At 50.5% G+C, this 22335-nt stretch overlaps 9 protein-coding genes across 9 annotated transcripts; 5 read left to right on the plus strand and 4 right to left on the minus strand.

Annotated features, from left to right (window-relative positions):
* Positions 1-565: 565 nt before the first annotated feature.
* On the minus strand, positions 566-2156 carry AUEXF2481DRAFT_69899 (uncharacterized protein; the record flags this gene model as incomplete). Its single annotated transcript, XM_013484513.1, has 2 exons — positions 566-1951; positions 2004-2156. The coding sequence occupies 2 exons, from the start codon at positions 2154-2156 to the stop codon at positions 566-568; spliced, it is 1539 nt and encodes a 512-aa protein (XP_013339967.1).
* A 261-nt stretch (positions 2157-2417) lies between these two features.
* On the minus strand, positions 2418-3487 carry AUEXF2481DRAFT_468285 (uncharacterized protein). The gene has a single exon (XM_013484542.1). It carries the CDS (start codon positions 3343-3345, stop codon positions 2680-2682), a length of 666 nt encoding a protein of 221 aa, XP_013339996.1. The 5' UTR covers positions 3346-3487; the 3' UTR covers positions 2418-2679.
* AUEXF2481DRAFT_44100 (uncharacterized protein) lies at positions 3468-4789 on the plus strand. Its single transcript, XM_013484493.1, has 2 exons — positions 3468-4447; positions 4522-4789. The coding sequence occupies exons 1-2, from the start codon at positions 3520-3522 to the stop codon at positions 4695-4697; spliced, it is 1104 nt and encodes a 367-aa protein (XP_013339947.1). The 5' UTR covers positions 3468-3519; the 3' UTR covers positions 4698-4789.
* A 529-nt stretch (positions 4790-5318) lies between these two features.
* On the minus strand, positions 5319-5891 carry AUEXF2481DRAFT_8563 (uncharacterized protein; the record flags this gene model as incomplete). Its single annotated transcript, XM_013484462.1, has 2 exons — positions 5319-5424; positions 5566-5891. The coding sequence occupies 2 exons, from the start codon at positions 5889-5891 to the stop codon at positions 5319-5321; spliced, it is 432 nt and encodes a 143-aa protein (XP_013339916.1).
* A 520-nt stretch (positions 5892-6411) lies between these two features.
* On the minus strand, positions 6412-8383 carry AUEXF2481DRAFT_33081 (uncharacterized protein; the record flags this gene model as incomplete). The annotated part of the gene is made up of 4 exons (XM_013484474.1): positions 6412-6647; positions 6699-7961; positions 8012-8211; positions 8259-8383. The coding sequence occupies 4 exons, from the start codon at positions 8381-8383 to the stop codon at positions 6412-6414; spliced, it is 1824 nt and encodes a 607-aa protein (XP_013339928.1).
* A 738-nt stretch (positions 8384-9121) lies between these two features.
* AUEXF2481DRAFT_44103 (uncharacterized protein) lies at positions 9122-11100 on the plus strand. The gene is made up of 5 exons (XM_013484494.1): positions 9122-9299; positions 9355-9377; positions 9429-9670; positions 9726-10653; positions 10706-11100. The coding sequence occupies exons 1-5, from the start codon at positions 9265-9267 to the stop codon at positions 10762-10764; spliced, it is 1287 nt and encodes a 428-aa protein (XP_013339948.1). The 5' UTR covers positions 9122-9264; the 3' UTR covers positions 10765-11100.
* Positions 11101-11623: 523 nt separating this feature from the next.
* Positions 11624-13939, plus strand: AUEXF2481DRAFT_468424 (carbohydrate esterase family 4 protein). The gene is made up of 5 exons (XM_013484543.1): positions 11624-12037; positions 12087-12665; positions 12715-13109; positions 13169-13612; positions 13666-13939. Exons 1-5 carry the CDS (start codon positions 11776-11778, stop codon positions 13711-13713), a joined length of 1728 nt encoding a protein of 575 aa, XP_013339997.1. The 5' UTR covers positions 11624-11775; the 3' UTR covers positions 13714-13939.
* Positions 13940-14474: 535 nt separating this feature from the next.
* On the plus strand, positions 14475-18837 carry AUEXF2481DRAFT_44106 (uncharacterized protein). The gene is made up of 3 exons (XM_013484495.1): positions 14475-14904; positions 14955-17753; positions 17809-18837. The coding sequence occupies exons 1-3, from the start codon at positions 14766-14768 to the stop codon at positions 18396-18398; spliced, it is 3528 nt and encodes a 1175-aa protein (XP_013339949.1). The 5' UTR covers positions 14475-14765; the 3' UTR covers positions 18399-18837.
* A 131-nt stretch (positions 18838-18968) lies between these two features.
* On the plus strand, positions 18969-21127 carry AUEXF2481DRAFT_44107 (uncharacterized protein). Its single transcript, XM_013484496.1, has 3 exons — positions 18969-20076; positions 20130-20262; positions 20320-21127. Exons 1-3 carry the CDS (start codon positions 19047-19049, stop codon positions 20978-20980), a joined length of 1824 nt encoding a protein of 607 aa, XP_013339950.1. The 5' UTR covers positions 18969-19046; the 3' UTR covers positions 20981-21127.
* The last annotated feature ends 1208 nt before the right edge of the window (positions 21128-22335 follow it).

Genomic DNA, 22335 nt, shown 5'->3' on the forward strand with positions numbered 1-22335 from the left:
CCGGCCCATCCTCTTTCACAAAATCCCCAATCTTCTCTACACCCTTAACTTCTCCAACCACTTTTCTAAATCAGAGAGCCGCATAATAGTTATTCATCAACCTCCGCAATGCTGCAACATCCTGGGGCACAGAAAGCAAACAATACGCAGAAGTGCACAAAATGGTCTACGATCACGTTCGAGAAATGCAAGCTGCAGGGTTGAAAACAAATCTAAGTGGAGTTGGGAAGCAAAGAGTTGAAGAAGCTGATAGTTTGGCTGCGGCATTTCAAAACCTGGATTTGGAGCTCAAGCAGCAGGATGAGGGGATGGAGCATTGATATCACGATACACTGGGGTATCACAAGTATGCAAGGAGTTCATGGTGTCATGGGTTGAGAAATGGTCATGTGTTTTGTTTCATCATCTCGACACCTCCTTCCAAATGGCTAGGAACCTAGCGAAAAACGCGCAAATGTGGTATCTGGTCATGCTTCCTCTCTCTCTCCTGAATCTCTCAATTCACATCCATCTTGTCTTCAACATCATCAACATGTTCAAGTTTTCTTTTTCTGCCACCATCTAGTCATTCGGTAGCAGTCTCTTCCTTCTTCTCCTCGGTTTGCGTGTAGCCATAGTCTTCGGTGTTGATATCCTTCAAACCCAAATCTTCCTCTTCTTCTTGAGTGCGCTCGTACTCCTCGACGATGATTTGCGGGTCGGGAGCGGGTGCAGTGTAGCTTTGCACATATGATGATGCAAGAGGATCCTCAATTACGACTGTGAAGGGACGCTTGCCTTCAATGGCCTCACCGAGGGTCTCGAAGAACTCGGCCCATGTGCGCTTGGTCTCGCTCTGCATAGAGTCGGCTGCAGCGCGGATTTCCTCCTCGTCGTCACCGTTCTCGAGACCGAAAGCTTGAGCACGCAAGTCCTTGCGGAAGTTTGTGAGAAGACCTTCGACAGTGGTGAAACGACCACCCTGGGTTCCAGGCTCGACACGCAATTGCAGCTCAGGGCAGAAAAGGGCGGCGCTCTCAGACTTCAGGACATCACGGGCCAAATCCTCGGGGGTGTTGACTTTGAGAGTGATTCTTGAGCCCTTCTCGGGGACTTCACCACCAGTCTTGACTTCATTGCTGCGGTAGCCGCAGTGATCGCAAACAGTGCTCATCAGGACGACTTGCTTGAAGAAGGGGATGTTGACCATCTTCATGTTGGTTGTGCAGTGGCGTGTGCAGCCAGGGCAGCTGGCAGGGAAGGAGTAGACTTCGTTCTCACGAATGTCCTCGTCGTCTACGTTATTCGTGGTGACGGTTCTCGGGGCATCGCTGTCACCACCGCCAACAAGACCGTCGGCGGCGCGGTATTCGGGTCTGATTTCAGTGGCAGGGGCATCCTGGCCATCGACGGGAGCGTCTTGGCCGTCGGCAGCGGCCTCCTCGCCGATACCAAGGAAAGCGTTTTGCTCGGGTGTTCTGTCGAACTCTGTGCGGGTGTACTTGTGGCGGGCGTCAGAAGGCGAAGGCTGAATGAACGAGTTGCCAGAAGGATCCTCGGCGGAGACGGTGAAGGGGTATCTCTTGCCGTCAAGCATTTCACCCAAAGCTTGAATAACCTCAGCGACCTTTGCGCCAGCCTCGGGCATCTGCTGCATTCTAGCTTCCTGGTGTTGGGCAAGGTCTTCCTTGACGCCTGCAAGAACACCTTCAATGTTTGTCATCTGACCTCTTCCGTGGGGAATCTCAAGGTCAATGTCCTCGATTCTGAATGAGCAGCCATCGCCCTTGACGACTGATCTCTGGAAGTCCTCGCTGTTCTCGACCTTGAAGACGTATTTCGAGCCGCGTTCCTGGATCTGGCCGGCAGATGAGATCTCGGTGTTCTTGAAACTGCAGTGAGGGCAGTAGAAGGATGAGAGAACGATTTCACGGAAGTAGGGAATGCGGGTGAGGAGGAGACGCGTGATACCCTGGGTAATGGTCAGTAAGCTGTCAAGTTTTGATCAGGTGTGTTGAGCTTACATCGGCGTGGCAGTTCATGCACAGACTCTCAATCTCGTCGACGACTCTCTGGTCGTCACCATCCTCAGTCGAGGCTTTCATGCCCTCAACCTGGCGACCCATGTCCTCGAAGAGGTCCTTGGCAACCGAAGTGGGCTTGTTGTTTGCCGCCATTGTTGCGGTTATGTCTGGGGTTGAATGTGTGTTGTAGAAGGGTGCTACTTGTCGGGATATATGAATGCGCGTTTGTGGAGTGTTTTGCGCAAAGTATTATGTGGTAATGAAAGAGGAAAAAGTTTCAAGATGATGTTTGCGATGGGAACGACGATTAGCAATAATTTGGGCGGCTTTGGTCGCTCACCGAAGGTTCGAGGCCGATGCGCGCAGCGCGGGGCACTTTTGAGACTCTTCCGAATAAATTTCTGAGAGGCTTATCGATAAGCTACGTCAGTGATTTTACTGATGAGATGATTGTCCCTTAGACGTGCTCCCAGTGTGCGGTAGACTGTCACACTATGCAGCTGTCACAAGGCACGAACGTCTCTGAATCTGAAGCCGAAGCGAATATACCAAGATGGGTCTCTACATCGCAGCCCTGCTGCAAGCAGATCGATATGAGAAATGAGTGTGGCTTCCAGCAGCTCGTCATTACTTGCTAGGTCCAGGTCATGCTTCGTGATAGTCGTTCCACAGTGCTTCATGTCGTCTTCATGAAGTCCATGAAATCAAAAGCCTTGGGTGCTGACGCTGGGGCCTTTGATTTGGCCAGCATAGCTTGAAGACCGCCGAGTTTCTGCTTGCGATTTTTCTTCTTGTCCACACCGCCACGTGCTTGTTCCGAGGATGAGGATATGGCAGAAGAAGGGACAGGACTTGGTGTCGCTGTCGGTAGAAGTGCTGACTTTGCGATGGTTGCTGTATCGTTTGACACTAAAGAAGGAACAGCACCGGATTTTGACTCGACAGCTGATCTCGACACTTTGGATCGTCTAGTAGGAGCTTGTGTGTCTGATCTGAACGTGTTGACTCCATTACATAGGGAGCATTTGTAGTCGATGTAGGTGAGCTGAGGCGTGGCAGGCTTCTTTGCGACTTTTGGCCCGTGTTTTGGCTTCTTTGTAGAGAGTTCCGGTAGTTTCCTTCTTGAGATAGAGCAGGACCAACCGGGAATTAGGCAATGACCACAGGCGCGACAGTTATCCGGTGCAGAGGTGGAATGCGACAATATAGGGACAGCTCGTTGGAGTTGGGAAGCCAGAAAGGCCGATGCGTGTGGTGATGTCGACAAGAGGGTAGTCGATACAGCCTGCAGGTGTTTTTGGGCAGCCGATATGTCGGCGGTATTCTTTCTAGATGTATTCATATTCCGAGTGATGTGTATGTTGGTTGCGACAGGGAGGAAGGTATTCAACCTACGGATTCGCAGTAACGGAATAGATCGAAGCCTCACACGTGAAATAGATCGTCTCTACCTTTCTTTGCATTGTTCGACCTTTCACTCTCTCCCACCAGCGCATGGTCGGATAACACTTTCGACATGAACGCGGTCGATGCTTCGTCACACGAAGAAGTGGCCGAGACGAGTGAAGCTCCCGCGCTCTTGACCATCATCCTCGACACCAACCCGCACGCCTGGGGCCTGTTGTCATGCACTCTCCCTCTCTCGACCCTGATCGCAAACCTCCTAGTCTTCATCAACGCCCACCTCGCCATCAACAACTTGAACCAAGTCGCCGTAGTCGCCTCACACTCCGACAGCGCCCGCTTCCTCTACCCAACCACACATGACGACCTACGAGTACCACACGGCCAGGCCACCGACATACAGAATGACGCCAACAAATACCGCCCTTTTGCCCAACTGGAAAAGGCCTTGACCACAAACCTGCGCGCTCTCCTCGCCACAACAACACCCGAACACCTCCAAGCTTCCACGTCAACAATGCTGTCTGGCGCTCTCACCCTCGCCCTTACCTACATGGCCAAAGCCACCCTCAACGCCCCAGGAAGAGCAGGAGACGGTGGCTACGATGCCGCAAATACCGCCGGAACCTTTGTCACATCCACCGTAGATGGCACAACACAACCCTCACACACCGGCCTCCAATCCCGCATCCTCATCCTCTCGGTCAGCGGCGACATCGCAGACCAATACATCCCCATCATGAACAGCATCTTTGCCTGTCAACGCCTCGCCATCCCCATAGACATTCTTACGCTTTCTGCTCATTCGAATGCAGAGTTTTTGCAACAAGCTGCTGATGCTACGGGGGGTGTGTATATGGCTTTGGGTGATCGTGTGGCTGGATTACTGCAAGTGCTCATGATGGGTTATCTCCCAGACGCAACGGCACGCAATAATCTGGTCAAAGCAGGTGAAAGCGAAGGTGTAGATTTCCGCGCTGCGTGTTTCTGCCACCGGAACATTGTGGATTTGGGTTATGTGTGCAGTATCTGCTTATCGAGTATGTGTTCTCCCATTCTGCTGAACCCCTTTTTCCTCCAAGCTGCGAAAGTGGGCTGACTTGTGCGATCGTAGTCTTTTGCCAACCGCCGCCTGATAACAATTGTCTTACTTGTGGCACAGCATTGTCATTAGCAGGTCATGCTGCTAAACCGGTTGTTATTCCAAGGAAAAAGAAGAAGAAGCGAAAGCTTGATGGCACCACTCCTGCAGATTCGCCCACACCGAGTGCTGCAGACACTCCCAGATAAGAGCTTGAAAGACATATCTTACTAGAGCACTAAATGAACATGACGAATCTACATTTGCGGCCAGTCTCACAGTCATTGTATAGAATAATCACAACATGAATGAGAGAAAAGTGATTCTCGATGACTGGGTAAAGTGTGCATTTTGATAAAAAAGGCAAAGGATTTAGCGCTTGCGGATAGTAGAGCAGATGGACGAGAAAAGAGCTAGCAGGCAGAAAAGGTGGAGCCTGAAAAGGTCTTCTGCTGTCACCACTCTCATGTTGCAAGCAGCAAACGTGAGTAGCTGCCTCTCTTCAACACAATGAACGCCATGAAACTCCACGCTATGCCATTTCCCCCTTCTCGAAAGCCGAGAATCTGATCAACTTTTTGTGTCTTGCCCTTGGAGTATCCTTGACTTTATTTTGTCGTTCTTGTGTAGCTTCTTCAAGTTTCCCTTCCATGCTTTTACTCCTTTCTCTTCCGCCATCTCTGTCTTTTGGTCGCGGTTCAATTCGGAAAGCAGAGGAAGGAATGTGTGGAGTAAAAAGCGATCCGGCGGGTTGACCGCAGCTGCGCACCATTATGTTTCGTGAGGGATTTGCCGTAGAGGTTCCAGAAGTGGGTTGGTCGATACTACGCTCATTTCTTGATCAAGAGGTAGACGTAGTCGATACGCAGAGGAGTGAGCTTCTTGTAAGGACCCTCAAGGTACAGAAGAAGTCCTCCAAAAGAGACGTAGACCTTGCTGCACAGCTGTCAGTAAAATCCGGCATCTCTTGCAACATCATCGCGCTTCTCCAATTCTCTCTTCCTCTTCCCATCTCTCTCTTCAACCCCCTCCAAAAGCACAAAGAAAAAACAAATGCAATCTGCAAAAATGACTCACATGTTCTCCCCCTCCCCCTCTTCAAATCTGTAAACCTTGCCCCAACAAACATAATCAAACATATCCGCCAAAGAATTCTCCTCACTCCCCTTTTCCCTCCACCCTTTACTAACATCCTCTTTCGTGCCGTCCAAGTTCAACGTGCTTGCCAGGACAACTTGGAGACTGTCGCCAACGCTGACGGGATAGATTTCATGGTTGATGTCGAGGGAGAGGAGGGTGGATGAGTCGGTGGACGTGCCAGTTACGCGGGATACACGGTCGTATTTTTGGTTGTTGAGGGTTGTGAGGGTGAAGGTGTCGTCGAAGAGGGTTGCGTCGGCCATGGTGGGCGGGAGGGGAGTCTGTGATTTGAACTGAAGGTGTGGTGTGTGGGAGCGTGTTGATGTAGTGGTTCTGGGCTATGCGCGTCGCAAATCTTTGGTCGGAGAGCTTGCGATGCTGAGGACCTGAGGTGCTGGCTTGGAGAAAACTGAAGGGCGCGGGAAAAGCCGGTCGCCGGTCGGATTTGTCGCGCTCTCACTTCTGCGAATGCCAAGAGCTCACTCGACCTCTGTCTATTCACATAACACTCGTTGCACACTTTCCTTCATTTGGCTTGTAAAGCAGTCTTGTGGAAGTGAGAGTAAGCTGTAGTGGCTCAGCGCAGCATGGGGAAGCTCGATGCTGTGTCAACCTGGAATCTACACATCAAAACATGATACTCTCCCAACACTTCGCGTCGTGATGGTACAAGATATTACATTACGGGCTATCTGAGGTTAGGAAAATCTAGGTTGAGCCATGGTTTTCTGGTCGGGTTGGTCCAAGAACCTCAGAGCAATTAGCACTTATTTCTGATGCCGATCAAGCATTTTTTCTCGGAGTCTTGAACCTGATTGCGCGACCTCCCTGTGCAATCGCTCCGTTACCTGTACTGCGAGACATGGTGCATGTGGGCTTTGGCTCCGCGCTATGAAAAGATGCCAATGCGAATGAGTCTGTGTTGTGTGCAAAGTGCAAGTAGATGCCCTCACGCGTTCTCTTCACGGCCAAGATGCCAATTGCACCAGCAGAATGGCTGTGCTTGACACTTGGATGTCCTGTTCAGGCGTCAGTATATCGGACAGCTATGTGCTTCAATTCTGACCCACCTATAAAGTCACGTTCGATGAACGACTTGATTGCGTCGGCGTCATCCGTCTCGACGATGCCAGCGGATGTCTTCTTCACGCCGTAGAAGAGACGTTCAGCTGTGACTGTAGAAGCCATGGTGGTCGCCATGTGCTCTCCAGTTCCACTCGTGACTGCTGCGACAGTGTTTCGGTCCCTGTCCTCCGGATCGACCGGTATCACGGCAGAGCCAATGCCGACCAAGGCAGCTGGTCCGACACGACCACGATGTTTCATGCCGATACCTCCTGATGATGCACCGCAAGCAATGTTTCCATAGCTATCGATGGCAATGGCGCCGACTGTGTCCGTGATGTGGTCCTCCTGGTCCAGATGAGGCGAAGGTGGAAGCGGAGGTGGGCTTGTGTATAAAAGGTCGGGAGACGCTGATTCACTGGGCGACAAAGGCAGCTCTATGTCCATGCCCTCAAGCGCAGGTAAATCTGAAAGCATAGGTACCAGTTCGGGACTTGGAGTGATTGACGGTAGTTGCAATGATGCCGACGACGAAGAGTTGTAGTCTATCGAGGAGCCCGAAGAGCCATCATGACGATCACTGTAACGCGAGCTGTAGAGCCCTGACAGGTTCTGAATGTCATCAAGATCCATTGTGTCCGTTGATGGAAAGTTCTCTGCAGAGTGATGACCGTCGTTGAGTCTCCGGCCACTGTTAGCCAGAGGGGCACCGATGTAGGGTTGACGAGGTCCAGGTGGACCGTAAGGGTCGGAAAAGATCATAAGCGGTGACTCGGCGGGGTAACCAGTTGGGATTCTGGTAGGGGTAGAGGCTTGTAGTCCGTTTGTCAGGGTTCTCGGAACATAGCCAGGGGCGACGAGAGAATCGGTTGAAGACGGAAGTGGTGTTATAGGCTGCGCTTCGTTCCAAACCCCAGCTTCGAGAGCACGAGTATGTGAGCGCCGCATCTGTTCGCGCACACGATCGTCGGGTCCGAAGCCTGAGAGGGTCTGCGATGGTGGTACTGCTGTGAGGGAACTGCTCTTCTGTGGTGTTGAATTCTTCCTGTTCTTTTCTACAGCGTTAAGATCGGCTTTCCACTTCAACCAACGTTCTTTGGCACCAGCCGAGACCAGAGCGTCGTAGGGCAGTATGGGCATGTTCACGCTTGCGGCAAACTCGATGGCACCCTGGCCGACCAGTAGGTTCGGAGGGACGCGACGTAGACTGAGCAACTGTGTGCTACGATCCAAAAGAGTGCGAGCCAAAGAGATGGGGTTCTTGATTTCTAGGTTGAGTCAGCTCTGTGGGTGATTGTGCACGGCGAATAAGACGAACGTGAGACAGCACCGACAGCACCACTGCGGCCATAGTGATCGACAATGGTGGCATCACACTCGACGATTCCATCAATGGCCAGATTGCTTCCATAACCAGCGTTTGTGATTTCACGATCTTCCAGAACCTTTATAGCGATCTCGATAGCATCAAGAGCAGTTCCACCAGTACGTAGAATCAACATGGCGGCTTTCGCAGCACTGGTAGAGTCAGTAAGAAAAGGGTGGTCAGGGTGCGATAGACGTACTCGTTGCAGGCCTGGAGATGAATCCTCTCATTCTGCAAGCTATGGTAGCCAGCACCGGCATGGACGAATATGCATGGTTGATCGGCGCCATTCTTTTGGATCTTGCGAGATCTTGAGTGGAGCATCTTGCCAGAGGGCAGACGTAACTTAATGAGTAAAGTGGCAGGAGTCGCCTTCGAGAACAGCAATCGAGAGGGAGTGAAAGGCAGAGCGTGAATGGATGGAAGTCCTTCGGATGCTGTGTGAGCTTTCGTGGTCGTCGGGTCGTCCAAAGGCAATGAAGGGCTTGCTGATGGCGCCAGCTTCAGCTATTGAGCCCGTCGAGTACTTGCAGAGAAGGCAAAGAAGAAAACACGCAAACCGAAGCACGCTAGGTTGGTAGGTCAAGCGAACGGATAGAAAGATAGAGCGAGTGATGATAGTCAGAAGGGACAGGAAGTCGTGGGAATAGCCGCTCCGACAGCGGCTGAGAGATGCAAAGACTCCGTCGTGGATTGGTTGCAAGGAAGGAAGAGAGAAATTGGAAGCGTGCTCCGTGATCGAGATGTTTGCGAGCCTACAGCTTGAAGAGGGTCGCTCTTTCCATTGTGACTAAATCTGAGTGGCCTTGAACAAAAGGCACGTGGAAGTCAGTCTACAGATACGAAGGCGTTCGCTATAAGCATGAATTTTGATCCATCTTAGACAAGTGTCGCACAGGCGGAAACATAAGACCAAGAGCAGAGACAGCAAGTGTACATTTTATCAAAGTCAGTCTTTGGGCAACATCGGCAAGTACGCGTGCTGCCAGGCGGTCAAGCACGCACGGACACATTGGCGGGGGAGGCAGTGGTGGCCGAGCTGTCCGTGAGCGTGACGACAACGCCCTGAGAGCCAACGCGACATTGGGAGGTTGCACTATCTTGATACCTCATACGTCTTTGCTCGATACTCGCTCTCCTCTAGGCCATTGACCCTCGGTCTATCTCTATAATCAATCCAGACACCTCGCGACGCTCCGGTCAAGATGGCCAACCAAACTCCAGCCGTTGTCATGGACAAGTACGTGCCTCCCCGGTCCATCGCGCGCATAGGCAGCCATACTGACATTGAATAGCGGTACGGGTTATACAAAGCTCGGTTTGTCGCCCTAACATCTCGCGCATTGTTTTTGCCTTACTGAGTCCGCAGGTTTCGCCGGCAATGACTCTCCGTCCTTCGTCTTCCCTACCGCCATTGCTACGAAGGGCCCAACCAGTGGCTCCGCCGGCCGCTCGGGAAGACCTGGTGGCGGCAACAATGCTTCGATGCTTTCTGGAAAGAGAGGTACAGAGGATCTTGACTACTTCATCGGCGACGAGGCTCTAGCCGCTTCAAGTGGTCCTGGCTACGGCCTTCACTACCCAATTCGCCATGGTCAAGTCGAGAACTGGGTATGTTGAGAGGAGGGAAACAACAAGACTCCTACTTGAATGCTGACATGTGCAGGACCAAATGGAACGCTTCTGGTCCAACTCCATCTTCAAATACCTCCGTGTCGAGCCCGAAGACCACCACTTCCTCCTTACCGAACCTCCACTCAACCCTCCGGAGAATCGTGAAGCCACCGCCGAGATCATGTTCGAATCGTTCAACGTCGCCGGTCTCTATATCGCTGTCCAGGCTGTACTGGCCCTTGCCGCTTCATGGACTTCGTCAAAGGTTCAGGATCGCTCTCTTACCGGTACCGTTATCGACTCCGGAGAGGGTGTCACCCACGTTATCCCAGTTGCCGAGGGTTATGTCATCGGTTCTTCCATCAAGAGTGTGCCCATCGCTGGTCGTGATATTACCTACTTCGTTCAAAGCCTCCTCCGCGACAGAGGCGAGCCCGACAGCTCTCTCAAGACGGCCGAGAAGATTAAGGAGGAGTTCTGCTATGTCTGCCCCGACATCGTCAAGGAATTCGCACGTTACGACCGTGAGCCAGAACGATTCGGCAAGCACACCATCAACTACCCGAATGGCCGCAATGCTGTTGTGGATGTCGGCTACGAGCGTTTCCTTGCTCCCGAAATCTTCTTCAACCCTGAGATCTACTCATCTGACTTCTTGACCCCATTGCCCAACATTGTCGACACTGTCATCCAACAATCGCCCATCGATGTCAGAAGAGGACTTTACAAGAACATTGTGTTGTCTGGTGGTTCTACTCTCTACGAGAACTTCGGTCGCAGACTCCAGCGTGACATCAGACATCTGGTAGATGCCCGTATCCAAGCTAGCGAGGCTCGTAGCGGTGGTGCCAAGTCGGGTGGTCTTGATGTCCAGGTCATTACTCACAAGCGACAACGTCACGGTCCCTGGTTCGGTGGTAGTTTGTTGGGTCAGACTCCCGAATTCAGGAGCTACTGTCACACAAAGGCAGAATACGACGGTTCGTTATCACCCCTTTGCTTTCTCCCATCTCTTGCTGACTTATATCCCAGAGTACGGTCCTTCAATAGTCAGAAGATTCGCTCTCATAGGTGGCCCTGGAAGCACCTAGAGTGCACGTGTAGATTATACGCTTTGTTCAAAATAAATCAACAAAACATTCTCAATTACCCTCCGAAAGAATTCTCCAGTCTCTGCACACATCAGCGCATCATCATTGTCAAGAAGCGATCCAATATCCAGTCTCAGAATGACAAGGACTGCCTTCATCAGGCAAATTAAGATGGACAGATCAGCTGCGAAAATCAATAATATGCACATGAAGAGGGTTACCTACTGCGATGCGCATGTTACCGCTATTCAAGTATCGTCTCGGCGTGCATGTTTACGACAAGTTGAGCTCGAGGTCGGTTACACCATGTATCCCTAAAAATAAAAAGAGTCGTGGAGAAAGCATGGGGTCTCTCCGACGCCGGTCTGTGTCGCGACCAATCATGGCTTGGCCTCGATGCAGTCTTTACACAATCCGTTTCCTCTTCCTCCCACCACGACCCAAAGCATCGTTTCCAAAGCAAGCCACATGCACACCTCAAACATCTCATCCAGTGATTGGCCTCTCGAGGTCTTCCGGCGTGAGCCTCCACGCCGCTGTCCCGCTTGCTTTGACCGCCAAGGAGCAGCACGAAACAGACCATGCTTCACCTCATGTCGTTCCAGTGTTTCGATCCAGTCGGGATAGACGATACGTGCCTCTTTGCATATCCGCATTGCTACTTTTGGACGACAAAATTGGTTTCGTCTCCTCACACTGTCAAAACGCTAGGGCAATAGAAAGCTCACAACCATGCCCAGCTTGCAAGCAAGGAAGGTCAGTGCAGTAGCTTGAGGAGATCGCATCGTCTCGTATCGTAGGTCTGAGATATATAATATAGCACGCTCGACGCAATCTTTCGAAGTCGCAAGATAGGCAGGTTCCTTTTTTGCTCATCAGCATTCCATCGTGCTGCGTCACCCGCTCCTCCCTGTCTTTTCTGACATCACCCTCGCTTGAACATTCCCTTAGATCAAGCTTCGATCTGGTGCTGCTCCTTAACTGTCTTTTCAAGCTCAAGTCTTCATTGAGATGCATTTCAACAGCCTGGCCTTGGCCTCTCTGGCTTTGGTTCCCTCGCTCATAGAAGCCCATGGTGATATCCCAGGAGCTCCCAAAGTTTTTGGAAGCAGAGCTGCTCTGAGCGGGGCCAGAAGAGCACGTTCTGTGGCAAGCAGTCGTCAACCAGTTGCCCCTGCTGTTCTTGACACGCGTCAAGCTTCCACCAACACTGAAGGCCAGTGTGGACAGGGTTTTGGTTCTTGCGCCGATGGTTATTGCTGTTCAGAAGCTGGTACGGATCACCTTGAAGATAAGTCAAATCAAAACTGACGTTTCTCCAGGTTGGTGTGGAAGAGGGAGTGAATATTGCGCTGCACCAGGTTGTCAATTCAACTTCGGTCCAGCATGCGATGACAACACCATCCCATCAGGTAGCAGCACTTCCACTGTTGCAAGAACCAAACTCGGTGACGTTCTGTATGGCGGAGCTGGAATCTACGATTGTACAGTAGTTGGAACCATTGCCATCACCTACGACGACGGTCCATTCATTTATACAGAACATATCCTGGACGTGCTGAAGCAGTACAATGCCAAAGCCACCTTCTTCATTACCGGAAACAACAATGGCAAGGGAGAGATTGACAATGCTGCTTACCCTTGGGCTGCCACGATCAAGCGAGCATACGCTGAAGGACATCAGATCGCATCTCATACTTGGACGCATCCTCATCTATCGAACATTACAAGCGCACAGAGAAAGCAGAACATGTACAGCAATGAGATGGCACTACGCAACATCTTAGGATTCTTCCCTACTTATATGAGACCTCCTTACTCCGACTGCACTGCGGAGTCTGGATGCCAGCAAGACATGGCTGATCTTGGTTACCATGTCACCTACTTCGACGTTGATACCGGTATGGCTCCTCGGCCACCTTCGAGTCCTCCTGTACTGACATACACTAGATGACTACAACAACGACTCTCCTGCACTCGTTCAGAACGCAAAAAACAACTTTGATGCTGGAATTGCTGGAGGCCAGCCTGCAACAGACGACTACCTTGTCATTGGCCATGACATTCACAACCAGACTGCCAATGTCTTGACAGCCTATATGCTCGAAAAGATTCTGGCTCTTGGCTACAAAGCCGTTACTGTCGGCGAGTGTCTTGGTGACCCAGAAGAAAACTGGTATCGCTCTTCGTCCGGAAATGTTTTCACTTCTGCTACCTCTGCTGTGACCTCAGCGACCAAGACATCTGCGACTATCGCACCAACCGCAACATCGAACGATGGCACTTGCGGCGGTGGTTCTGGCTTCATGTGTACTGGGTCTGAGTTTGGAGACTGCTGTTCTCAGGTACGTAGCTGACAGTACGAGAGATCTCTACCAAGATTGATTATTGATACCATGTCTAGGCTGGGTGGTGTGGCTCTGGAACTCTCTACTGCGGTGAGGGTTGTCAAGCTGGCTTTGGACAATGTGGTATCAATGTTCCTCAAAGCAGTAGCACTACCTCGACCGCTCCTGCCGCTACAGCAACAGGTGTCTCGACAGACGCAACATGTGGTGGCACGAGTGGTATGACCTGCCAGAACTCAGTCTTCGGCAATTGCTGCTCGCCAGCAGGATGGTGCGGCAGTACCGCTGCATACTGTGGCGACGGCTGTCAATCAGGCTTTGGCTCTTGCGGCGACGCTGGTGCAGCAGCAGGAGGTGCTGTTCGAGTAACCACCGACGCTACTGTGCAGTCGACGCTTGCTACATCTGCTACTAGCAAGGCTGCCACTACCACCACTGCTAAGCCGACTCAAACGACGACTGCTACCAAAGCAACCGCTACCAACAAGTCAAGATTCCAAGTAAGTGTCCACATAACGATGACTTCCATTTCTCATACTGACTAAGTCTCCAGACGTGGCTCGATGGCTTGGTTAGTAAGCTGAGATCCGGACATCACTGATCCTGACCATGGTGGTAGATATCAAAGAGTTTCCCAAAGTCTGGAAGCGAGATGTAATGATGTTGAAGTAATGATGTTGAAGTAATGATGTTGAAGTAATGATGTTGAAGTAATGATGTTGAAGTAATGATGTTGAAGTAATGATGTTGGAAAGTAGAGCACAGTCGATGTTTGTTTAGACTGTATAGAGTTTGAGAGGAAGACGTCAAAAGCATTTATTCACGAGTACGAGCTGCTGTCTGCTTTGCGAGATCTTACCAGACGACTTGTACCCTATTCAAAAGAAAGGAAGAGAAAAAAAATTGGTATCGCATTATTTCGTGACCTGATCTGCTGCCGACGAGAAACTTTTTTTCTTTTCATTGTTATCACACCGAGATAGACGCGATAGTGAATCATGCCCTCCTTTGTTGCTTTTTTCTCTCGTGACTCGGGAGTCGCGGCTGTCGAGTCAAGTGTCTGTCAAATTCGCAAAAAGTCTTCGCAAGGCTATCAACAGTGATGCTACAGTAAGGAGAATGTACCACATATGCTGGCACAAAAAAACCTCATAACATGGATATTGATTGCTGGAGTAAGAATAGGATCGGAAGACGGATGTGATTTGAGTCGGACATGACGGCGATCTGCAGCGGGGACCCTGAGGAACGCGCCTTTTGGCAGCCCCTGCGACGGACAAAAACATCATCATCCTTTTTACGCCAAGCTCACGTTTCAATCGCGATGGCCTAACCAATTAGATAATAGAAGTATCTACACGTTCACATCTCTTACACTTCACTTGACCCTTTCACTGCCCTCCCCGTGTGAATGCCAGCACCCCCGCGGCTCTCCAATCAGAGACTCTAGCTCAAACTCGCTGCTTGAACGAATGGCCTCCGTCCCTACCCCTGCTTGCATCTATACTAAACCTACCGTTCGTTTGCGCGGCTATCAGTAAAGAGCATTCATTTACTCGCTCTGGACTATTCTCCTCCTTCTACACACTCACCACTTGGTGGCGCCTGCTGGTCACCGTCATTCCTACTAACCATTAATCGAACAAGACAATCATGAAGTTTGGACAGAACTTGCCCCGCAATCAGGTGCCTGAGTGGGCATCTGCGTACATCAACTACAAAGGCCTCAAGAAATTCATCAAGGCCGCCGTTCATCAGAGCACAGAGACTGGCGGAGAAGTCGATCTCGCAGGTGAGTGATGGCTGCGAGCCTCTGGCGAGCATAGCTGATTCAAGTCTTAGAGTTCTTCTTCGCCCTAGATCGCAATCTTGAGGACGTAGACAGCTTTTACAACAGAAAACATGCCGAATTCTCTAGACGACTCCGACTCCTCTACGATCGCTATGGACAGTCTACTCAGCCACAAGACGGCATGGACAAGGAAGAGATGGAAGACCTGATGGGCGCCTTGCTAGAGCTCAGAGGACAATACCGCAACCTCATCTGGTTTGGCGAGGTCAACCGTAGAGGCTTCGTCAAGATCACAAAGAAGCTGGACAAGAAGATCGAAGCTTCCCACTCGCAAAGCACATATCTGGCCGCCAAAGTCGACCCCAAGGCTTTCGCGAACAATCGCAGAACTGAGGCAGACATGCGCGCCATCAACGACTGGTTGTCAAATCTGGGCGACGTCAAGGTCTTTGACGACAACGCCTCGATCGCCTCGACCGGTTCGCTGCACCGCGTCTCGTCTAAGAACGCCATGCGCGTACCCACAGCTGTGCTGGACACCTTGGAGCAGACCGTCCGCCAGAACGATCTTACGAAGCTGAAGGAGCTTACCTCGGATTCATTGAAGGACCTGCCTCCTTATGTCGTCCAAAAGTTGATGCTCAACCTTCTACAACGAGCTATCTCGGCCAAGTCACACGAGTGCATCACATACTTGCTGTCTCAAATCTCTTCCCTCACTGAAGACGACGATATGAACAAGCGGAACATCGTTCACCGCTTGGTAATTGCTACCGGTCGTGCCAGAGCCCTCGAAGAGAACGGACCCGCTGCAGTACCTATTGGTGCAGAAGCTAACTCTTTCATCAATGCAGCAGAGCTTCCGGTGCGCGTACCCAGCTCATTCAAGGTCCAGGAGAAGTCTCTCAACCACTCGCTCGGCGAAGAAGATCCTGCCATCAAGCTCTTAGCGTTCGTTCTCTCAAATCTGACCGCAGGGCAAAGAGCGGTACTAAAGGAAAGAGACACATATGGTCGTCTACCCATTCATTATGCTGCCCAATACGGTCTTGTGGCTGCAGCCCAAACTATCATCAAGTTCATGCAAGCTTGGGGCCAGTTTGATGTTAGCAGGGGTATCGATTCAGATATCTGGCAAGACGCTGAGGGATACGCTCCTCTACATCTCAGTGTCATCGGTGGTCACTACAGGACCACAAAAGCCTTACTATTGGCTGAAGATTGGCACGGCGAGTCTGAAGATAGTCATGCTGTCAGACGTAACGTGGAGAAATCAGGCGCTGCCTTGGCTTTGGCGACGAAGAACAACTTTTTCATGATTGTCAAGCTGTTGGTCGACGCTGGTATCAACATCAATCACCAAGATGAGCAGGGCGAAACGGCTTTGCATATTGCTGCACGCTTCGGCTTCGTGGAGTGCACGAAGTCTCTACTCGAGGGATCGGAGACTCAAAAGGCCGACCTCGAGATCACCGAGAACACATATGGTTGGACGCCTCTTTTCATAGCCTGCGTCGACGGCCATCTACCAATTGTCGAGCTGCTCATTGATGCTGGTGCAGAGACGCGCAAGGCCGATCTTTCGGGTTGGCTGCCTATTGAGCATGCCGCGCTCAGAGGTCATCTCGATGTCTCAAACAAGCTGACTGACCTCAGTCCGACACCAGAAAACCTCGATGCACCTCCGCCTCACCTCACACCTGGCAGTGCGTTGGGCACGTCGCCGAAGAACAACTCTTCCATCGAAGACCGACGTTCCAACGTTCCTCAGGGTCGTGATGCTCCTCGCATTCCCGAGGCCGTCAAAACATTCGGCCACAGATATCTCACAGAAGAGTCCATGGTACTCGTCAGCTTGGGATCCATGGACTATCGCAAGAATGTCCCTGCAGTCGTGCTCGACAACATTCCCCTTGCGGACGCGCATGCCACTCAGCTCGATACTGCTCTGTCGCTTGTCGTTGCCGCATCTGGTGCCAATGGAGAGCCGACAATCGTCGACTTGCCCGTTCAGGAGAACATCAGCACTTCACCTATCACATTCAAGACTCGCGATCCAACCAAGGTCAGACTATTGTTTGACATCGTTCCTACTTACTCTGGCTCCAAGGATAAGATTGTCGGCCGCGGTGTGGCTTTGCTTTCTAGTATTAAGCCCAGTATCGGCTCGAAGCGCATGCTTCTCCAAGGTGATCTCAGCGTGCCCATCGTTGCTGCAGAGACATTGGACGTCATCGGATCGGTCAACTTCAACTTCTTGATTATTACGCCATTCCAACACCCGAACATGCACATTGCCGAAGACCAAACATACTGGAAGAGCACACAAACACAAGTCATTGGTCACCGTGGCTTGGGCAAGAACATGGCGTCAATGAAGTCTCTGCAGTTGGGAGAGAACACTCTTCAGTCGTTCATCGCAGCAGCCAACTTGGGTGCATCTTATGTCGAGTTCGATGTTCAGCTCACGAAAGATCATGTTCCGGTCATCTATCATGACTTTTTGGTCAGTGAGACTGGTATCGATGCCCCAGTACACACTTTGACCCTGGAGCAATTCATGCACGCGAGTGAAGGTCAGACTCCCAGGACTTCTCGTCCTCCTTCGCCAAGAAGAAGTCATCTGGATGGTGTGACTGAACAGTCGCGCAAGCAACGTTCATACTCGCTCGGAGGCTCCCAAGACGAACGCGCTCCTGATATGTCCGAGCGGATGAAGCATACCCGTGACTTCAAGGAGAAGGGCTTCAAGGGTAACAGTCGGGGAAACTTCATCCAGGCACCCTTCACCACATTGGAAGAGATGTTCAAGACACTGCCATCATCCATCGGCTTCAATATTGAGATGAGTAAGTTCTGCTGATGTGCCGTTTCTTCTCGACTACTGCTAACAAAAGATGTCAGAATACCCCATGCTCTTCGAATCCGAGGAACATGACATGGACACCTACGCAGTCGAACTCAACTCGTTCGTCGACACCGTGCTCACCAAGGTATACGACCTCGGCACTGGTCGCAGCATGCTCTTCTCTTCCTTCAACCCAGACATTTGTCTCTTGTTGTCGTTCAAGCAACCTTCAATTCCTATTCTCTTCCTCTCTGATGCTGGCACGTCACCCGTCGGCGATATCCGCGCTTCGTCTCTCCAAGAGGCCATCCGTTTCGCTTCACGCTGGAACCTTCTAGGCGTCGTCTCTGCTGCCGAGCCACTCGTTACTTGCCCTCGCCTGATTCGTGTGGTTAAGGAGAGTGGTCTGGTTTGTGTTTCTTACGGCACGCTCAACAACAATCCCACCATGGTGGCAAGACAGTCCAAAGAGGGGATTGATGCTGTCATTGTTGACTCAGTCCTGGCTATCAGAAAGGAGCTGCAGGCAGCTCAGTCAGCGAGCAAAGCTGTGAATGGTGACGGCCCGGTCATTGAGGTCCCGCAGATCATTCCCTCTGCCATGGCTAATGGTTCCGCCGCTAACGGAGAGAATGGTCATGCTTGAAGGAGGAATACTCTCCAGAGGCGATAGATTGATGTGAGCTAGAAGGATGGGAGATGCAGATTTGGCTCGCGAAGACATATCTGCTGGCAGACTATATCGGGCGGGCTTTGTAAATTAGCACAGGCGTTTTGGAGGCAGCTAGCTACCTGGGTCAACAATTAAATCATTTTACAACACAATCAGGTCAGGACTATGCTATGATTGCCCAAGAAGGATCGTGTCTTTTCATGCTTCCAGCCAGCTGATGACCGTGATCAATGGAGTTCCTGATTTCCGGGTCAAGGTGTTAATCCACTTGTGCACGTCAGTACCTCCATTGATCCTTTGGCGTGGTCATGAAGGTGTTGTGCGTGATTGACACTGTTCTCTCTCATGGGAATGAGGATGAAGAAATTGGGTTGCGGCTCCAGCGTAGCTCTAGGGGGTTATCGTACTCACCAGATCCTGCAAGCTCGTATCCATCGGCAATACTTCGAAGCTCGACGCAATCGTTACCGTTGGACAGATCTACATGCTTCTCCCTGCCGATTTCTCCGAGATGCATGTTAAGCATCGTCAAGCATATATCTCAAGACCTGTCACTTTTACTCAAAGTCATTTTATGTGTATGCACGCCAAGTCGACTGAGGTACTTGGATATTCGATGACATGACATCATCGTTGGTGGTTTGGACTCTGCTCGGCCCTGCCTTTGCGCACATTGGGCTTGCATCTGGAAAAGCGACGAACACGAGTGCGACGACTTGGAACGCGTCTTCGCGTGTAAATCTGTCTTCTGCTCTTGCTTGCGCGTCCTCGATATCGGACTGGCTCAGCTCGAGTTCGAGCTGGTCTATCTATCACAACTCTACCTCTGTCTCTGAGGAAACACAAACACAACCTGGATGGTCTACTGAAGTGGTGCCGATTTATTATGCGACATCTGTGACCACGCTATGTGATGGCTATCCTCGCGTTGTCGGGTCCGCGCAATCGACGCATAAGACGACAGTTCTAGGCACACCTGGCGTGTCTTCGACGACAAGATACAACGTTACCGAGTACTCTTACAATGTACCTCCATACAGTGTCTCAACAGCTCCATGTACGATACAGCAGCCTGATTGTCAGGCTTTGTATGACTTGAACAACACCCTCGTCCAATCTCAAGGCACGCCGATCTGCAGTTTTTCGAGCACATCAACGTCGTCAAAGTCTTTCCCTACAGGGCCTAAAGGATATGCATGCTCCTACTGTAACATCGTCGCGAGTACAGCACGACTACTCTACTGGCCTGTACGAACACTAGATGGAAATGGAGATCTCTGCAACAGCACTGCGCAAACACAAGGACTTCCAAGGACTGGGGATGGACCCAACACATTCGTTGCTGATGGCGTTACTATAACATCGCCGAGTGTAGGTGTCTCTTTGATGGGTGTCTCGCGTGCAGATGGCTGCGGAGTCACTGTCGCGAGCACGGTTGTAGCTCTGCATGCTACAGATCTTGTTTCCATCCGTGGCGCAAGGGCTTTGTTCAGCTACTATCCTTTCCGGTTCCAGGATTTGAATTACAAATGCCGATCGCGGGATAATACAACTACATGGATACAAGATTATCCTGGAGATGGCTGTTATCAGGAAGTACCTGCTGAGGCATACTTTTCGGGTGAATCGGCTTTTGTCTGGCATGAGTATTGTACGAGATACTGTTTTGCTTGGCTGGGGATGTATATACTGATTTTTTCGCAGATCCTACGGCGTATGATACTGCACTCACCATTGGACCGGACTATCGACCTTATATCCTTCCTCCCTCGTCGATGACGGAATGGGCAAATGAGGTCTACAGCACAGATTGTTATATCCAAGTAGATGGCGTCTGGTGAGTGGAGTTTGTTCGGGTCCTCTGCGCTCCAGGCTGACTGTAGTGTTCGAACAGGGATCCACCTTATGCTTTAGTACAGGCTACGACCATCGTCTCGCCCACTCTAGCCTGGCAGACCGCTGCGAAAACTTCCAAGTCTGTCGATTCGCAGGCTTTACCGGCTCAGACTGTTCCTACAATGATGGTGCCAACGTCTGATGCAACAACTGGGTCAAGAACGACCTTTAAGCCCTCCAATGTGGCAACCTCGCGAGATTCGGACCGCACTGAAGTCGCCGGGCCAGGAACACCATCTACTGAATCCAGCCTACCCACAGCAGAGTCTCTAGAAAACACCTCTGCTCCCTCTACATCAGAACATGATCCCGACAATTTGTCCTCTCACCCCACAGCCACAAGCTCAAGAACCACACCACCAAATCCAACTTTCAAAGATACCACTACCACAACAGCAACAACTCCAGATGCCATCTCATCGTCAATCACAATCCCAGGTATCAATCTATCATCAACAGACTCTGTGCAAAACCCTCAATCTGAGACAACAACGGCGAGTCAAGGTTCTCAGACAACGACCAAATCGTTACAATCTTCTCTGATTGTGCAAACTGCAACGAGTGGTGATGATCCCTGTATTCTTTTGTCAAGTCGAGGGATTGGTTTCATGTCAGTGATGCAGCTTTTTTTTATACATGTTGGGCTATTTTTGATATGAGGTGGTAAAGAACCCATTTTTTTTTAATTCGTTTTGGTTTACAAAAAAAAAGGGATTCTTTTCTTCTGCTGTTTTTTTTTACTCTTTTTTAGAAACTTGGTTCTTTGCTTTTAATTTTTTTAATTAAGTATACTTGACTCTCCCAAGGTTTTTTGCATCACTAATGGATGGATGGTATGTTTGATTATCAAATGTTTTGATGACAATGTTCGATAATTTCAGGTAGGGGGTTTTTTTGTACACGATGACGTGGGATGCACGTACCATATAGCCAGGGTGATACTGCGTACAAGCTATACAAGGTATCGACGACGATGTCATCACAGCTAGAAACTCTATACTCTTACTCTGACCCGTGTAGTAAAAGTCTTTGTATCCTGTACTATACATCAAGCAGTAATTGATCAGCGTAAATAGTGGTGATAAGTTAGGATAGAAAGTTTTCGGGTTTGTAGCAGCTTCACATAGAAAGCCAAGCTATAGACACGCAAACCTAAGCCCATTTGTGTTGAGCTATTATCATATTATTATAAAAGCAAATATTATAGCAGTATTAGGATTTGGAAATGTCACAAGAGCTTAGAAGGCTAATCTATCGTATGTAGAGAAAGACAGAGCACTAGTCTTATTAATCACACAATTTATGCATGAATGTACAATATTCCGCCAAGCCAGCCCCTTATGCAACATCAGGGCTTCGCACATCACAGGCTCCAAGAATTTTCGAAAAAATAGAAAACCAGATTCAGAGCTTCACAACCATGCTCTGTTCGCAGATTGTATACTAGCAAAACGACATGGTCGCTGGCAAAAGGATATTGATGAGAGTGGGATTTGAACCCACGCCCTTTCGGACCAGCGTATTGGATTAACCTTAAGCTGGCGCCTTAGACCGCTCGGCCATCTCACCGTTTTTGATGCGGTGGCTGTCGGCAAGTAGCAATATGAAACGCTGACCAGAAGAGACGGTGCACTGACCACAGGTCGCGCATTAGACACAACGAGCTTTCTGGCGACAGGTGAACTGTATCGTAGATATGGTAATGAGATGTATCAGGGCGAGGTGGTCGAATGCCCAATGAGAAATCCGCTGAGCAATAGAATGCGTCCAAAGACCTCGCAACGAAGAAGATGGGAGAGAAGGAATGGTGAGAGCAAAAGGGAAGGCGAGGGAAAGAGGTACATTTTTTGAGTGCGCCAAAAAGACGACTGGAGCGAGTTACCACAGTGTGTGTGCTTGTGTGTAATTGAGATGCAGATCTCGTAGCAGGCATATCCTATGTATGTGTCGACGCGTGTTGCGCATCAAACATCAAGGCCTCAGACGAAGCCTTATGCCAAAGCCTGGAACATAT

Source organism: Aureobasidium subglaciale (assembly GCF_000721755.1).
Source record: "Aureobasidium subglaciale EXF-2481 unplaced genomic scaffold scaffold_29, whole genome shotgun sequence".
NCBI classification, from domain to species: domain Eukaryota; kingdom Fungi; phylum Ascomycota; class Dothideomycetes; order Dothideales; family Saccotheciaceae; genus Aureobasidium; species Aureobasidium subglaciale.

Excerpts from the sequence above, each read along its gene's own strand:
- AUEXF2481DRAFT_468285 (XM_013484542.1), bottom strand. The coding sequence starts at position 3,345 with ATGAATACATCTAGAAAGAATACCGCCGACATATCGGCTGCCCAAAAA.
- AUEXF2481DRAFT_44103 (XM_013484494.1), top strand. The coding sequence starts at position 9,265 with ATGGCCAACCAAACTCCAGCCGTTGTCATGGACAA. Across the intron at positions 9,378-9,428 it reads TACGGGTTATACAAAGCTCG|GTTTCGCCGGCAATGACTCT; the intron begins GTTTGTCGCCCT and ends CTGAGTCCGCAG. Across the intron at positions 9,671-9,725 it reads ATGGTCAAGTCGAGAACTGG|GACCAAATGGAACGCTTCTG; the intron begins GTATGTTGAGAG and ends TGACATGTGCAG.
- AUEXF2481DRAFT_44100 (XM_013484493.1), top strand. The coding sequence starts at position 3,520 with ATGAACGCGGTCGATGCTTCGTCACACGAAGAAGTGGCCGAGACGAGT. Across the intron at positions 4,448-4,521 it reads GTGCAGTATCTGCTTATCGA|TCTTTTGCCAACCGCCGCCT; the intron begins GTATGTGTTCTC and ends GTGCGATCGTAG.
- AUEXF2481DRAFT_44106 (XM_013484495.1), top strand. The coding sequence starts at position 14,766 with ATGAAGTTTGGACAGAACTTGCCCCGCAATCAGGTGCCTGAGTGGGCA. Across the intron at positions 14,905-14,954 it reads CGGAGAAGTCGATCTCGCAG|AGTTCTTCTTCGCCCTAGAT; the intron begins GTGAGTGATGGC and ends TTCAAGTCTTAG. Across the intron at positions 17,754-17,808 it reads CGGCTTCAATATTGAGATGA|AATACCCCATGCTCTTCGAA; the intron begins GTAAGTTCTGCT and ends AAAAGATGTCAG.
- AUEXF2481DRAFT_44107 (XM_013484496.1), top strand. The coding sequence starts at position 19,047 with ATGACATCATCGTTGGTGGTTTGGACTCTGCTCGGCCCTGCCTTTGCG. Across the intron at positions 20,077-20,129 it reads TTTTGTCTGGCATGAGTATT|ATCCTACGGCGTATGATACT; the intron begins GTACGAGATACT and ends ATTTTTTCGCAG. Across the intron at positions 20,263-20,319 it reads ATCCAAGTAGATGGCGTCTG|GGATCCACCTTATGCTTTAG; the intron begins GTGAGTGGAGTT and ends GTGTTCGAACAG.
- AUEXF2481DRAFT_468424 (XM_013484543.1), top strand. The coding sequence starts at position 11,776 with ATGCATTTCAACAGCCTGGCCTTGGCCTCTCTGGCTTTGGTTCCCTCG. Across the intron at positions 12,666-12,714 it reads CTACTTCGACGTTGATACCG|ATGACTACAACAACGACTCT; the intron begins GTATGGCTCCTC and ends GACATACACTAG. Across the intron at positions 13,613-13,665 it reads CCAACAAGTCAAGATTCCAA|ACGTGGCTCGATGGCTTGGT; the intron begins GTAAGTGTCCAC and ends CTAAGTCTCCAG.